Source organism: Triturus cristatus, chromosome 2_2 (genome assembly GCF_964204655.1).
Source record: "Triturus cristatus chromosome 2_2, aTriCri1.1, whole genome shotgun sequence".
NCBI lineage: Eukaryota > Metazoa > Chordata > Amphibia > Caudata > Salamandridae > Triturus > Triturus cristatus.
The window spans coordinates 411,129,193-411,146,228 of record NC_140582.1 but is presented as its reverse complement, the minus strand read 5'-3'; the positions used below and the strand labels follow the sequence as shown (position 1 = coordinate 411,146,228).

The window sequence follows — 17,036 nt, the reverse complement described above, 5'->3', positions numbered from 1 at the left end:
GTTAAGAGTTTGGTGGATTGGTACTCTTTCAAAAATGTAATGGGTATCCCATCCGACAGATTAAATGCATTAGGATAAAATGCACATGCAATAACACAGACCAGATATCCGTCCCGTTTGAGGCAAATTACCTACCTGCCAAACACTAAATCAGACCCACAGTCTTTAAAACGTGTTGTGTTATAAAACATGTCCATGGCAGGGTTATCCTATAAGATTAATTTAAGAGGAAAGAAATGCACATGCAGTTCTTAGAGCGCCACTCAACCATCTTTCCCAACTGCAAGCATTTTATCCCACAGTGATAATCAGTGGCGTAGCTAGAGCCTTGGACTCCCGAGATGATCCATTATGTTGCCACCCAGTGCGGGTAAGAGTGGGGGAGAGGTGCTGGCGAAAGACGGCGATACGCAGGGAAATGCGGACAAGATTGACAGATCAGAACGAGTGGTGGAGGGGGGCGTTTGGCAACGCCGATGAGAATCGCCGCCGCTCCCAAAGAAGTGACCAACCCCTCCCCCCTAGCTACTCCACTGATGATAGTTATCTACATATCTGGACGCAAAGTGCAGAAAGTTCTTGTAAGCTGAATATTTTCATTAGGTTTGTCTGGAATTACAGCACAATACGACCTTTGTTTTCCCAAAATAGCACAAAAGCACGTCTAGAATTATTGACATTGAACATTGGAGAATTTTTAGGAGGCCTCATTCATATGACGGAAAGATCAGGTAAATATAATCATTTGTTAGAATATAAAATAGAAAGCCTATTAATAATATTTTACTAACAGCAGGTTTCCTATGAACTTCATAAATGTTGACCAGTCAGAAAGCTCTGACTCCAGTGTGTGTCTTCCAAAATGGATGGCTTCATTTTGCACAGTGCCTTATGGATAATACTTGAACAGTTGAACTGAATATGTTTATTAAATTTATCTAAATATTTATTTATTTATATGGCTATTTCCCAGGACCAGTCAAGTTGCTTCCTGACCACTGTAAGAGCACCTTTACAATCAATTCTTCTGACAGATGTTAACAAGCTTTGGCCAAACCATTAGGTCTCCTAGATTTTGACAAGCGTTGGCCAAACTAATAGGCCAAACCAATAGGGGAAGCGATGCATCAAAATCCAAGATGGTTCGGGTCTGTAGGTGAGTCTTCAATCAAGAAGTGTTCTAAAAGTTGGTACCGCTTTGCAGGTCAGAACTCCCAGCAGTGGAGTTCAGGGATGCTGCAGGTGAAGTCTTTGTTGAACCTGAGACTTCCAACAGGAAGCAAGTACACACAAGCCCTGGCAGACCCTTGGAAAAGCAGGATTCAACAGCAAAGTCTAGTTCTTTCACTGCCCACAGACAGACACAGCAACTGCAGGCCAACACAGCAAAGAAACACAGAGTAAAGGGGCAGTACTCCTCCTGAGAGCTCTTCAGCTGTTCTTCTCAGCAGAGTCTTCAATCAAGAAGTGTTCTAAAAGTCTGGGGTTTTACATCCAATACTGTTACCCCTTTTGGCCTTTTAAGAAGGCATACTTCAAAGGAAAGTCTTTTGTTGTCCACAAGATCCTACCTTGCCTTGCCTTTGCTCCAGCATTGTGAGAGGCCCTATTCAGGTGTCAGTGACAACTCCTCCCACCACTCTAGCTTAGGAAGGCCCATAAGCCTGGTGATGGGCCATCAGAATATGCTGGACACACCTCAGCTCCCTTTGCGTGACTATCTACAGTGAATGGACAAACAGGCCCCTGTCAGCTTAAACCAGATGGTGATTCTACAGGAAGGCAGAGGCACAGGTTGGTAAGAAATAACAAGGGCCCCCTGTCCAATAAATGTACAATTCCTAGGGCAGGGTACTATGCAAGTAGAGTATATATGCCTAGGCAATATGGTCAAGAAGTATGTAATCTATCGATAGATATGCGCCCCTCTGGTGCAATTTTAATTCCAAGAAACAGAGTGCAACAATGTAAAACCCAAACAACACTTACTAAACTTAAAAACATTCATTTAATGACATATTAAAAAACATTTCATAATACACTTTAAAATGAAAATATATGAATATTAAAACATATATGGGGCTACCTTAGGGGTGCCTTACATGTGATAAAAGGGAAGGTGTTAGCCTGGCACATAAGTGCACTTGCTAGTTCATTATGGCAGGTCAAAACTGCATTTGCAGACACTGCAGTGGCAGGTCTGTGACATGGTTGCAGGGCTACTCATGTGGGTGGCTAATAAGTTCTGCAGCCGACTAGTAACATTTGATATACAGGCCCCTGGCACACAAAGTGCCCTTTACTAGGAACTTACCAGTATATCAAATATGCCAATAAAGGATAAACCAATCACCATTACAATATACACAGGGTTCATATGCACTTTAGCACTGAATAGCAGCAGTAAAGTGCCCAGAGTCCTAAAGGCAACAAAAACAGGTCTGACAAAATTAGAGGAAGAAGGCAAACGGTTTGGGGTTAACCCTGGAAAAAGGGCCAGGTCAAACAGTTTTCATTGTGGGTTTGCTATCATCAACGAAGCCAGTAAGCCTACTATGATGGTGGACTTTCCACCAATTTCTACTGATTCTTGCTTTTTGAATAACTTTCATCCAATCCCTCTGACAAAGATCTTATTGGCTCTACTGCATTGTCGCTCGGGCTATCCTTCCGATGCTTTACAACCTTTGCTTTTTGCAACCTTAATTGCCCCAGTATTAACTGAACTTTTAAATCACTTTCTTGAGGTTGCCTCTGTTCCTGCCTGCTGGAAAAATGCCAATTGAATTTCTCTCCTGAAAAAACCTTCTATCGATCCATCCTGTTTCTCCAATTATTGACAAATTGTGTTGCTTCAAAATTAATGGAGAAAGAAGTCAATATCCAATTATCCAACTGTTTGGAAACCAATAAACATCTTCATTATACCAAGTCTTCCGTCTTTGTTAGGAAATTGGGTTTCTGGTTGGCCAGGGTATGCACCTAAGCCAGGCAGAGCCCACCACTCTATTCAGGGCAGGGGAGTTACACACCTAAGATAACCCCTGCTCACCCCCTTGGTAGCTTGGCAGACCAGTCAAGCTTATCCCAGAGGCAATGTGTAAAGCATTTGCGCAACACACACACACGCACCAGTGACACACTAGGCACACCACAAAAAGAGACTCCACACACGGCTATATAAAAATGTCCTTTGTATTTTTCATAAAACACTTTAAACAAAAATCACGTAAATCACTGTGCCACTAGGCAGTTGTCATGATGTCATACAGATTACACAGTTACTTTGCCAATCGGGCAATTGTCATAACAACACCAGTAGTACACTAAAGTAAATATGTGTAGAGTGCACACCTCATAAAACATCATCACTGCACATATAAGCAACTCCTGAGATAATACCTGTGATCCTGACCAGGCATACATGACATGCATAGTGAAACAGGGCACAAAAGACAGTAGGTATGTTAGGCACCACACATAGGAATCTCTCCCTGCATATCCACATTACCATAAATAACAGTAAGCAACGTCAAGAGCAGCCCCTGGGCTCCCGTTATAAGTTGTACTGTAATTATTGCCTTCCGGTAGGCTTCTGGTCCACCTGCCCGCCTACAGCAGGGAATGCGGGAATTATCCCAGAGCTGCGAAAACACTCTGGTGTGATCGAAAAATGGCCCGTTGGGACCAGGACAGCAGAGACAAGTGTGCGCACAATCGGCACCCCCCTAGGTAGGTACCAGCGCAGGGGGGCAAAATGCCTATCTCTGCGGGGCAAGCTTGCTGTGTCCTCCTCCATGTGTCAATCACAAAGCAGCTGCCTGTAGTGTGCTGCTATTACTGAGGCCGTACCTTTACTGGCTGAGTAAGACCTCCGTTGAGGATTCATCCCCGCTCGGCTGAATGGCAAGGGCACTCGTCGGCCTGGTTAGCAAGCAGCAGGCCTCTCCCTCTCTCCCTCCTCTATCCCCGTAGGACCCACAGCTCCTCCAGAGACCGCAAGGCTTCATCTAGCAATGGGCGGGGCTAAACATGGTCAGTGCTGCGGCCGAGGCCACTTTTCCTTCTCCTCGTTTTGTTTGCTGGCAGGCGGGGCCCCACTGAGGGGGTTTTCGGCATGTGGCCGGCGCCTCTCCTGTACTGGGGCAAACCTCCAAGGAATCTGTAGCGCTCACCACGTGCTGACTGTTAACAACAGACCGACCACAGCGCTGGCAGGAATAGTCAGTGCTCATTCTCATTCAGGACACAGTGTGAGCCCATGTCTCGGGCAGCCCACACAGGGGTGGGGGGGCACAGCCCAGGACTCCCACAAAAAGATCAATGCTCCCTAAGGCTTTATTCAGGTGTGTCGCAACCGGCACTGATCCTCACAGCTCCTAGTTCTAGGGGAAATTGCTCCACACACACCTTTGCCCTTTGAGAGTGCCCAAGACGACTGGGGGAACAGTCTAGGGGGGGGCAGACTCACGAGTCCCACAGCCATTCCTAGGCAGCTTTAAAGAGGCCCGGCTGAGCCCCTGGAGCCCCACCACATGAACAGGTGGAGGGCACACAATGTCCACAGCCCCTGGAGAACACTGGGGTACACCATCAGCAGGAAGCAGGCAGCAGGCTAGCACAAAAGCAAGTCAGTTCATGTGGTTCCTCTGGCAGCAAAACAATCCTCTGGTCTGTCTTCAAGGGGTCACAGCCTCTGTACTTATAGTTTCAAAGTCTTTGTTCTGGGGAGCACTTCAAACACTGTGTAGAAGCACACAAAACCCCCATTCACATCTCAAGTCCTGGCCCCAGACACACTGCAGGGGGGCAGAGTCAGCATTGCACAGCCCTATTCAGGTGCAGGTGCAACTCCTCCAACCACTCTAAATGCAGACCAGGCCTATTCAGGTGCAAGGGAAACTTCCCTTGCCACTCTAAAGGCAGCCAGGGTCTATTCATGGAGAGGTGTGGCTCACTGGTTAGAGGCGGCAGACCCGTAAGCAGAGAATCGGCCAGGGACCAAGGTTCCATTCCCGACGCGGCAGGGTCATGGACCAGGGTCAAAACGGACTTGATAATTCTCGCCTCGGTACCTACTCTAACCAGGAACACACTTGGCAACTCTGGGCATTAAGCTTGCCTCATCTCTACAACGGCCCCCCACAGACGCCGGGGATGCCTGGTTTCACCTTGGAGATACCCAGAAAGGGACCATCTCACAGGGAAAACCAGGACGGGTTCCCCAGCGGTCTTGAGCGCCAGGATACTCCATGGAGTCACAGTGCGCTTTACAAGTACACCCACATTTACATTTACATTTACATTCATCATACAGCTGAGTCACCCAGGAAAGGCAGGACACACTTCAACCCCCCTTGTGAATGTCTAGAGTGAATTCACATTCCCCCTCTCCTTTCAGTCAAAACTAGACAGTGAATACACATTCAGGCAGGACACAAAGACTCATACGCACTCAGAAATGCTCATTTCTAAAAGTGACATTTCTAAAATAGCGATGACAAATCCACTTTCAACAATAAGCAGGATTTATCACTACTATTCCAAACATACCAAACATGGTAAAACTACCCCTCTCATCTCAGAAATTACCACTGATGCACATTTCAGGGAATACCCAATGCAAACCTATGAGAAGGCAGCCTCACAGCAGCGGGGAACCAAATAGGCTGTTTGTCACTACCAGGACATGCCACACGGTTAAGGCACATGTCCCACCTTTTACCTACACAGCACCCTGCATATAGGACTAGCTAGGGCCTACCTTAGGGGTGACTTACGTGTAGTAAAAAGGGACTTTCAGTTGTGGCAACCACTTTATATGCCACGTCACTGTGGCAGTAAACTGCGCACACAGGCCCTGCAGCGACTGAGGCCTGGGACAGGTTTGAGAAGCTACTTCGGTGGGTGGCACAAGCATTTGATTATCAGGCCCTGGGTATATGGGATGCCACTGTACAAGGGATTTTTAGGTTTTAGGTAGATTAAATACGCCAAACAGGTGGCCAAACAGGTGTAGACCAATCTTACTAGGTTTACAAGAGAGCGCACATGCACTTTAGCACTGGACAGCAGAGGTAAAGTGCCCAGAGTCAGAAAACCAACAAAAACAGGTCAGAAAAAATACAGGAGGAAGGCAAAAAGTCCTCAACACAGCATTGAGTCTACCCTCTTAGAAGCTATTAAATGTGCACTTAATGAGGGGAAAAGTGTGGCAATTCTCCTGTTGGATTTATCTGCAGTGTTTGTCACCATCTCCCATCAGGTACTTTTACAACGGCTGTCACATATTTGCATGGCTTTGGATCAAGTCTTTCCTCAAAGGGAGATCTCAACAGATCTGGATGGCCACCATATCTCCTCAAAGAAGAATTTCACTTTCGGAGTGTCACAGGGCTCCTTCTTGAGCCCTACCCTATTCAACATTTACCTGGGCCCGTTAGCATATTTCTTTGAATCTCATGAAGTGGCTGCCATTTCATATTTGGATGATACTCAGTTGCTCCTTACTTTTGATCATTCATCTACATGCAAACTTTTTTCCTTCTCCGCTTGCTTGAAAGATGTTTTACTTTAGATGCAGAGAAACCGCCTCCGATGTAATACTGACAAGACTGAGAGTCTCCTTTTTGAAAAGCAAGAGATCTGTGGATCAATTTTAGTTGGCCAAAAGATATTCCTCCTCTTTCTCCCCCAGTAATGAAAAAGCCAAGTTTTCAGGAATTTTATAAACAAAGTAAAACATAATCCATATTGGTAATATGGGTAGGCAGAGAATTCCAGAACCTGGAAGCAGCACCAGAGAAAGAACCACCGCCCCATCTAGCTTTTCAAAATCCATGGATACTGACTTTCCTACCAGAAGAGGACCTGAGTGACCTGCCAGGGATATATATCTATACCAGTTGAATAGGGCAATGAAATGTTTAGACACTTTATGTTGGAGGGCTTGAAAGGCTAAAGAGATAGCATTATAGAAGATGCAGTCCCTAAGAGGGAGCTAATGCGACACCTTGATACCCTCTTTAACCGGAGCACGCTTAGGGATATCAATAACAATGCCTGTAGCCGCGTTTTGAATCACATGCAGCTTGTTCAATGAGGAGGACTTGATATTCAAATATAGGGCACTGCAGTAGTCAAGTCTAGATGAAACTAAAGCAGTTCAACAGAAATAAAAGGAAAGATATTTCTGAGAGGCTCAATAATATAGAACCAGGTTCTAGGGGCCACTTTGACCAGTAACTCTAAATTAAAAAGTGTCTCAAACACCACCCCAAGTATCTTTGCTGATTTAAATGGAGTGGGTAATGGGCCGTATTCTTCTTGCCACTAGCTAACAGACCAGATGGATTCTTACCCCCCCCCCCCACCAAACACCAGCACCTCAGTTTTCCCAATGTTCAGTTTAAGAACACTTTCCTTCATCCAGATGTTTATTCTGGCCATGCAGAGATTAAATTTGTTGGCCACTAGTGGCAGGTCGTCTGAGATAGCTACTATAGTCTGTCTGTCGTCCACATAAGAAAGCACATGAAAGCTGCACAAATGTATGGGATCAGTGAGCGTGCAACATATAGATCGAAAAAAGTGGGACTTAGCGAGGATCACTGAGGGACCCCGCAAGGAAGGCTAAAAGACTTAGCTTTAAAGCCACAACTACAGTGAAATCAGCTAAAAACCTGAGAGTTACAATTGATGACAAATTATCTTTTGACACTCAGATGGAATCAATGGATGGGACCTGTTTTGTCCTCTTACATTCCTTGTGGAGATTCCTGGATTTCCTCCCAGATGAAACTAGGAGTACATTTATCCATTTGTTGATCACCTCCAGATTGGATTACTCTAACTGCCTTTACATTGCCTCACCTGAGTTTTTAATCTGTAAACTGCTGATTGCCCAAAATGCCGCAGGCTGTTTCATAAAGGGCCTGTCGGAAGGGACTCTGTCTCCACTGTGCTGCGTGACTTTCATTGGTTACCTATTTATGGAAGGGCATTTTTTCAAGCTATGATTTTTATGCACTGTGGCTTCTACAGTCGAGCTCCTTCTTGATAAAGAGAATCTTCCACTATATCACCTCTGGGGTTTTAAGTTCGTCGTTGTCTCTGTTAGTTGAGACTCTTAAAGTTCCATTTGGCGAGAGCTGGTGGTCGTTCCTTCTCTATCCTTGCGAGCAGGGCCTAAAACAAACTCCCGCTACATTGGAAAATATTGAAAACTCATCTCTTTCCCTCATACCTATAATAATTGGTTGGCTCATTTTCAGAGCAGTGTTGGCACATCCCTTGGAGTAGCTCTGCGAACATTCATACAGGCACACAAATGAGTCATGATGCGTGTGCAGTTATGTGTACCTGAGACTGCAGCATGACACCAGTGGCCATTTTTAATTTACTAATCTAAGATGGCAGACACCTATCTTAGATCCGTAAATTAAAATATCAAAAAATGTCTTACAAAGTGTGAAAAAGTTGCCAGTGGCAAAATTACACAAGGAGAGGCAGCCAACAACGAGGAGTAGGGGCTTGGGACTGGAGGACAAGAGAGAATGAATTGGGGGTGAGGTGTTATTAAAAAAAAGTGATGGAAAGAGGTAGGGGAAGCAACAAGGAAAGCAGGGGAATTGGTGGTGGAAGGTTGAAAGGGGAGCAGAACAAGGGTTGGACAGCAGAAGATGTGCACTCATATGGAGTACACACAAAAAAAGAAAGTATTTTCCTGAATGTGTGCATGTGTGCAAGTTCAGCAGTAGAAGAATACAAGCTAGCAATCACAACACCGTGAGACTGAAATGCTCCTGGGCTGTAAATAATTTGGAATACCGACGAATACAGAAGAAAGCTATTGAAAGAGGAGTAGTGAAGAGAGATAGACAACAAAGCCATCCAATCATGAACAAGAGGCTGACCCAAAGCCTGAAATGTGTATACTGGAAAGAAATAGTTCTTGGCAATAGATAGGTAAAGCTGTCTGTAGTCTAGACCTAAAGATTAATTGATTTGGGGAACAGGTTTCATCGCAATAGAATTCAGCTCTAAACACTTATTGCTGTGGGTTTGAGAGGATGTGCTTTGCAGGATGAAACAGACTCTTTTCACATTTCCCGTGCGCTGTTATAGCTAATGTTGCATTTTTGCAACATTCTATTGTATTAATTCACCAACTAGTGAAAGTAAAAATTAATAAAAATATTAAAAACAGAAAGATAGAAAACCTATATTTTACAAATGTTGAGATGTATTGATCTCACCTGAGCCCGTATTACTTAGGGCTATGCAGGCCCTCAGTTTGAGTATGCATCAGCAGACAATGGTCTGGTAACAGTGTTCTGTCCCAGGCCTTGCATTGATTGCATCATTGCACAGAATCAAGCCCACCAGACACAGCACAACACTGTAAAATGGCATGAACACATAGCGGGGCAGAATGCCAAGGACCAGCGGGTTTTCCCTCCTCTTCTTGAGAATTTACCGAATCCCTCCATAGACAGAAGCGAACCCCAGCCCTGCTGTTGGAGAACAGAAACCCTTCGTGGGGGTGCGCAATTTCTTATTGCAACACTCACTGCAGATGCCCCAAAACATCCAGCAGGTTTTTGTACTCAATTTCGTAAGGCCCACAGCCAGAATTCTTAATGCCTCGTCTCCTCGTGGGCTTTAGGCACTGCACACGTCTACTCAGGGTTCTTGTTCTCGAACATGCCTGTTCAGTGGATTGTTCATGCTTGACATGGGGGTGGCGCTTTTATACGGGGTATACACAAATGTACATGAGGGAATGCCTCGCTATGATTTGGAACTGTTAACTCTGCACTCATGCAAGCAGCATTATAGAATGCGTGCAGTAACTCTGGAAGTGTACGATTCTGCAGTGTTTTCCACATCATTAATATAATATAACTGTACCTCATTTTGCATAATTAGCAAATGTAAAGTATATTTCTGTCTCAGATATACCAAATGTCACTAATAAGCTCTGCACATGGTGCCATGTAGCAGCAGGCCCTTTGTAAAGGATTTCTATATCCTGGTGCTACACTGTCACAAGTGTATGTCACAAACGAATGCTGCCTCTACAACCAAGCTTTAGCCACGTGCATCAGGGGGTCACTAATGAGGTGAGGCTACTACTCAGAGTGTCCAATATGGATTAAAATGCAAAAATAGCGAAATGATACTGTCACAAGATGTGCCACACTATGCTCTATCATTTTCCTTTCTTGCTGCATAATGAATCACCCCAGTCAGATAATTTGGTACTCCGCTGTGGCATAATTGCAGCGGCCCTGGGCTTTTCGGTAATAGCAAAAGGGAACACAAACAGTTGTGCCTCCTGCACATGTGGCACATTTTTAGTATCTATTCAACATGCGCATGATGACATAGCTAACCTCGAACCCTAGCAATGCCAGGCAAGAGCTTGTGAATTCAGCATCAGAAGGGCTGTTGTTTCATGTTATATAACGATGCTGTTCTCTTTGACACAAGTACACTGCATAAACATTAAACAGATTGCTTTCTTTTTCAGATCTTACTTTCTCTGAAAGTCTCAGAAGAAGGATAGATGTGCTGCGATGGTTACATAAATCACTACAGCAGCACTGGAGAAAGGCACTAAATTCAATTTCCATCCACCTGGTGTTGGGAAAAATTGAAGCCAAGAACGCAGCATGAGTTTTATCATGAAACTTCACAGACACTTCCAAAGGACCATTTTCCTGCTTGCCACCTTTTGTATGGTGAGCATCCTTATCTCGGCGTACTATTTATACAATGGATACAAACAGGAAAATGAGATTTCTGAGGTTTCGTCAGACGTGGATTGCGGAGATCTCCCGCTCTTGCCCTATAGACTAATAGATATCCACACAGTCAATCCATCTGCTGCTTTTAGAACCGACCCTGTGGTGCTGGTCTTTGTAGAGAGCCAGTACTCACAGCTTGGGCAAGATATCATCGCAATCCTAGAATCCAGCCGGTTCCAGTACCATACAGAGATTGCATCTGGAAAAGCTGATCTACTGGTCCTAACCGAAAAGCACCGAGGAAGATATGCACTCATTATCTTTGAAAATATGCAAAAGTATGCAAATATGGATTCATGGAACAAAGAACTCTTGGATAAGTACTGCCTGCAGTTTGGTGTGGGTGTTATTGGGTTTCACAAGACAAGTGAGAACAGCGTCCAGGGCACACAACTGAAAGGCTTTTCATTTTCTCTACATAGCAATGTAGGTGTCAAGAACTGCTGCATTAACCCGCAGTCCCCGTTGCTTCATATTACCAAATCCTCCAATCTGGACAGGGGCTCGTTACCTGGCAACGACTGGACGGTTTACCAGATTAATCATTCAGCGTATCAACCCGTGGTATTTACCAAAGTAAAGCCCTCGGAAAACCTTCCGCTTCCCATTCCTAAAGCTGCTATCCATGCAACCGTCATTCATGATGTTGGACTCCAGGATGGGATTCAGCGGGTTTTCTTTGTAAACAACCTAAACTTTTGGTTGCACAAGCTGATATTTATCGATGCCATCTCTTTCTTGACAAGGAGAAGGCTGACATTGTCGCTTGATCGATACATGCTGGTGGACATTGATGACATCTTTGTCGGGAAGGAGGGAACAAGAATGAATGTCAATGATGTAAAGGTAAGTGCAACTTCATCTGCAGAGCAAACGACTTAATGATATTTTAGATCAAGTTTTTAAATCCAAGAGGAGAAGAAAATTAAATGCTGGGGCAGTAGTAAGACCAACTGGGAGATAATAGGAATTTGCACTCAAGCACAGGTCTGAGTAGTAAATGTTACAAAGTGACTAAATGCTTATAATAAACCTGACAGTATGGTCATAAATGTCTACATGAATGTATTATGTTTTTATGTACTATAAAATAAGGTGGATGCATGGGTTGTAATGTAATTTCATGGTATAATGAAGACACATGCTGTGCCATCTTGGTGTGCCGTCCTCTGCGTCATCATGGACCTCTGGAAAATTCTATTGTGAGAGTTCTATGGTTCACATTTGTTAGCCTTACCCCATTCTTAGAAGACATTCATTACTAAGTTAAACTTGGTCAGCAGCCTGGCCTTGCACTCGGCCCACTATGCAACAACCGCAGCTGAGAATTTCTTTCCACTATGCACCACAGAGGTTCACTGCAGGACGAGGCCTGCAATCAATCCCTGCACCCAACCTCCAATGCCACACGGCAGCCTCTACAAACAAGCTTTAGCCATGTGTATCAGGTATTGACCAGGGTACTTGGGCTCAGGTCAGGCACTCTGCCCAATCCATCATGAAGCCAGCTCTTTTGTGTTATTCAGCCCGTCAGGCTGTCAGTCCCTACTGTATGAGGGTAATGGCTTTGCTATGTGCAGCAAGGGTTGGTAACAGGACTTGGTTTGTGGGTAAGCCCTGCACCCGACCTCTCCGGCAGTCCACTCCCTGTGCACTTGCTTAATCTCTATGTTCAGTGGCGTGACGAAACTTGAGGGGCCCCCTTCCAGACTCAGTCAAGAGCTCTCTGGCCAGGGACTGTGTTGAGGGGGACCCCTGGAGCTCAGTGCCCCCCGCATCACGGGGGCGGCAGGGGCCTATGTTACACCACTGTCTATGCTAGGGATGTTGACCTCAGTGCCAGGCATGTGACTTGGTCCAACACCCATTTACAATTATCCAAACCACACTGTGGCCCTTTGCCTAATAAATCATGTGGATATTCTCAATGCACATGACCTGCAGCCAGTCCAGCAGGCTCTTGCTTCAGGGATTGTACCTACATTATTTACCGTTCTTTTCTGCAGGATTCCAGATCTGCAGCCATAAAAGACGTTTATAAAAATATATATATTTTTTTAAATGTGGATTTTACTATTGATTTCTGAATGCATGGACCAAGATTAGGTTGTGCGACTCCAATACAAAATGTCAGCCTACAGAATCCACAGATCTGTAGGAAGAGTTACAAATACCACCCAAAAATATTTTTTTTCTGGCACTATCTCACAACCTCCTTGTGGTTAGGAGATTCTTCCTCTTTCCCTTGAACCATTATTTCTTTTTTCAAGACATAGGATTTAGTGCATGGTATCCTGTAATGACAGCAGCAACACATATTTTCTCTTGCAACCAAGCAAACATATTGTACAGATACATGGATCCTGCATTGTCTTCAGGACAAAAAGTATTCCCTAACTTAGATTTTAAATTTTAGATCCACAGAACCTCTTTGTTTCCAAATTTATAAAGCATCTGTAAGTTAATAGTTAAGATATAAATTTGAGTACTATTTCTAAATTCACAGACACATTTGCAAAATATAGATTTCTCAAACTCTGTTGAATTGATTTACACAAAACCTCAAATCTTACCAAGTTTGGCATAATTCTGTTTAGTCACTTTTGCTATAGCAGGGAGCTACATTCCTACATGAGCATAAATTAGAAAATCAACTTTTTTGTCCTCCATGTAACATCTGTCCCAGCATGCTTGCAGAAAACATGATATGCTGTAGCCACTTCTTCTAATTGTCTGCTGTTAGAAATTGAGATTCTGGTTGGCTAGGGTATGCACCTAAGCCAGGCAGAACCCACCACTCTAGTAAGGGTAAAAAAACTGGGTCAGGAAAATAGGAGGCAAAAGGAAAACATTTTGGGGATAACCCTGCAAAAAGGGCCAGGTCTAACATCTTCCATATTTTTGGCAGATGTTTCAACTGGACAAACTTAAAAAGAATTTGTGATTGCCTTGGGAATGGTCTTTAATATATGATGCTGTTGTTCCCATACTGTTTGTCTTATACTGCAGTGCTGATACAAGTGTCCAGGTAGATCTGAGGCAAATGAAATAAGACAGCGATGTCTTGAAATGATGTTCAGGGTCTTTTTTATTTTAGTGTTTCTTTATGCTCAGAATGATGCACACTCACAAGGTGCTGGGAAACAGGAAACAGCCTTTACCACACAGGCTAAATTACCATGCAATACCTTTAACATGTGTTATTTACCACACACTGTCTATAAAGCGCAATGCCTTTGCCATTCATATACTTTTACCACGCATGCCTTTACAACGCAAGGTAATTGTATTTAAGGTACATATGTGTGTGTATGTATGTATGTGAGTATATGTGTGTGTGTGTGTGTGTGTGTGTATATATATATATATATTATAAAAATTAGGTTTTAGGGATAGGTAAGGTTATAGGTTTGTAAGGGTGTTTTTAGGTTTATGGGGTGGATAAGGGTATTAGGTGGTAAGGGTGTTTTAGGGCTTAGGGGTGGGTAGAGATATTGCGTGGGTATGGGTATAGGGTAGTAAGCACATTTTTAGGTTTATGGGGTGGGTAGGGTTATAGGGCGTTAAGGGCATTTTAGGGTATGGGATAGGTAGGGGTATAGGGTTCTAAGGGTGTTTAGGGTTTAGGAGTGAGTAGGGATTTTGGTTGGGAAGGGTTTTCTAGGGTTTAGTGGTGGGTAAGGTTATAGAGTGCTACAGTTTAGAAAGGATGACTAAAAGTAATTTAAAATGAGGTGGTAGATGGGTCTGCCCCAATAAGGAAAAAATGTAACTGTAAAATAAATTAGAAATAAGAGATTACACGTACTAAAAAATACATATATATATATACATCACCACTTCCCAACTCTTCTGATCAAATCCTTATCAACCACCGAATTCTTTCCAAGGCTGTTTATTTTGCCCAACAATTCACCATAACGCGTTTCGTCCACAACATTGGTCTTGTTCACATGCCTGCAGCGCCATCCATAAACATTTAAATAGAAGAAAGACTCAAAAAATTGGTCCTATGCAGGTGCAGTTATCATGGTGGAAGCTGTCATAGCTACTGCCAAGTCAGAGCAAATAGCTATGCCCCGGGTGTGGGCACTCAGGTAAATAGCATGAGCTGGCCGTGGGTGTGGGGTCGTGCTGCCCCCTCCTTTGCAGTTCACATGTAGGCCCAGAGGAGGTGGTGGGCCCCGGGTCCATATATGGCATGGGAGGGGTGCCGAACGCCCCCCCTCCCAGTTTAAAGATGTTACCTTGGCCCTGAGGAAGTGGTGGTCCCCAAGTCATGGGGCGGTCTGCAAGGCCCCCTGATTTCTTTGTAGTTTGCCCTGAGGAAGTAGTGGTTCCCAGGGCCCAGGGGGGTCCAGGGGCCCTCTGCACAATTATAATAAAGCCACGGGGAGGTGTTGGTCCCAAGGGGAATCACATGGCCTCCGCACAATGTTTTTAATAAAAGCCCCGGGGAGGTGGTGGTCGCCGGGGCCAAGAAATGCCCATAGAGGGGGGCCTGTGCGACCCCTTCCTTTAATTTCAAAATATGTGGATATGCCCCCGGGACCTGGCCTACCTGGGAGATTTTTTCCTCAGGAAGCGCAAGATGTTTTCTTTTTCATCTTTGATGCAAATTCACACATTTTGGGAATTTGCTGCAACCGAGTTTCAAGATGGCTGCCAACACTTCCTGGTTGAAGTGTTGGCAGACAATCAGAGATCTGCAGTTCTCTGCACAAGCTCGTTATTATTCATGAAATAGCCATGATCGCAGGTATACAATTTTGGATTTCCTTAAATTTCTCAACAACTACTGAATGGGTTTACACCAAGTAAGTGAAAGTGTGATCTGCATAATCAGATCTACCCTTATTCCAAATTCGGTGTAATTATGCCTGCAGTTCAGGCTGTAGTAGTCTTCAAAGCTCCTATGGGAATTAACATGGAAAACACATATTTTTTCACCCTCCTTTTTCCTTGGGCCCTGCTTGACGGATCTCCCCGAAACGTTCTATGCACAACAAGACTCACAATTAAATTTTTTATAGGAAATTTTCATGAAGATTCATCAAACAACACCAAAGATATAGGCAAGTCAAAAAACACTTTTTCTATGGAAACATGGTCTCACCTATGACTACCTACTGGCGACCACCAGTAGTTAATATATATATATATATATATATATATATATATATACATATATACATACATACATATATATCTCTGAAGCTCGTAACACCTCATAACTGCTTTGCTCATCAATGACGAGTGCAGACCTCCAATGGTGCAAATAGTCTTTATTTATCTTTTAGTCTTCTGCCACATATATATTTATATATATTCACTGAAAAAACCATTTGAGATGTCATCAGTGATGTCATGAGTGATGTCACTGACCATGTCATGAGTGATGTAATATGTGACGTCATCAGCAGTGCATTGCGGGCGAGCGAGTTATAGTTAGCTGAACTAACTATAACAGGGGAATTTCTATGGTTTTGTACGAGTGAAATGTCCAACTAACTATAACGCCCCTGAAACCTATGTTTTTTTCAGTGAATTTCGAAGGTTTTTTAAATGCTAATTTCTAACTATAATATGCCTGAAACCTATGTTTTTTCCAGTGAATATATATATATTTATTATACTATGTATATGTGTGAAAATTTCTCGGTTCGCCTGTTTGCCTCGGTGGCACAGAAAAAATGGGTGGAACTGATGTCAGCACGCCGACGAGGTCCTCTTATGGCTCCGATGATGTCATACGGTGTCACTAGCGGAGCCGTGCTATTATGTCGTCCTCGTCAACGTGGGAGAGCTAGGAAAGAATTTCCATGGAATGATGGTGCAGGGGATATTTACCTAAGTGTTCAGGCTAGTCCTTTGGGAGCAACTGTTTAAGTTGCCACTCCAGAAACCGAGACCAGTCATCCGAGGGCAGAGGCCCTGCAGATGGCACACGAGGCGGGGTGCCCAGTCGTGTGCACCGGCGGGGCAACGAAGTGACACGCACCACAACCCACAAAAAAGGTAACAAGGGCACTGAATAACACAGGATCTTCTCTTTGTATCTGGCAGGAACAACAAAGTTAAAATGCCCTAGTACCAAAATGTAGAATTACAAGAGGACCTGCGATGATGCTTCTGCCTCCCGTACCCTGGAGGCGGCACATGGGTCCCGCGATATGGTCATACTGCGGTGGGTCGCACACTCGTTGACCTCTCATGGCACTGCTC

General features: G+C 44.1%; 1 protein-coding gene across 1 annotated transcript in view; it reads left to right on the top strand.

Moving 5' to 3' along the window:
* LOC146862305 (bifunctional heparan sulfate N-deacetylase/N-sulfotransferase 3) overlaps window positions 1-17,036 on the top strand; it is a 534,449-nt gene that overhangs the window by 26,346 nt on the left and 491,067 nt on the right. The window contains exon 2 of the mRNA XM_085641499.1: window positions 10,535-11,657. Within this exon, the coding sequence (XP_085497625.1) occupies window positions 10,677-11,657 (981 nt within the window). The 5' untranslated portion in view covers window positions 10,535-10,676. The remainder of the gene's footprint in view (window positions 1-10,534; window positions 11,658-17,036) is intronic.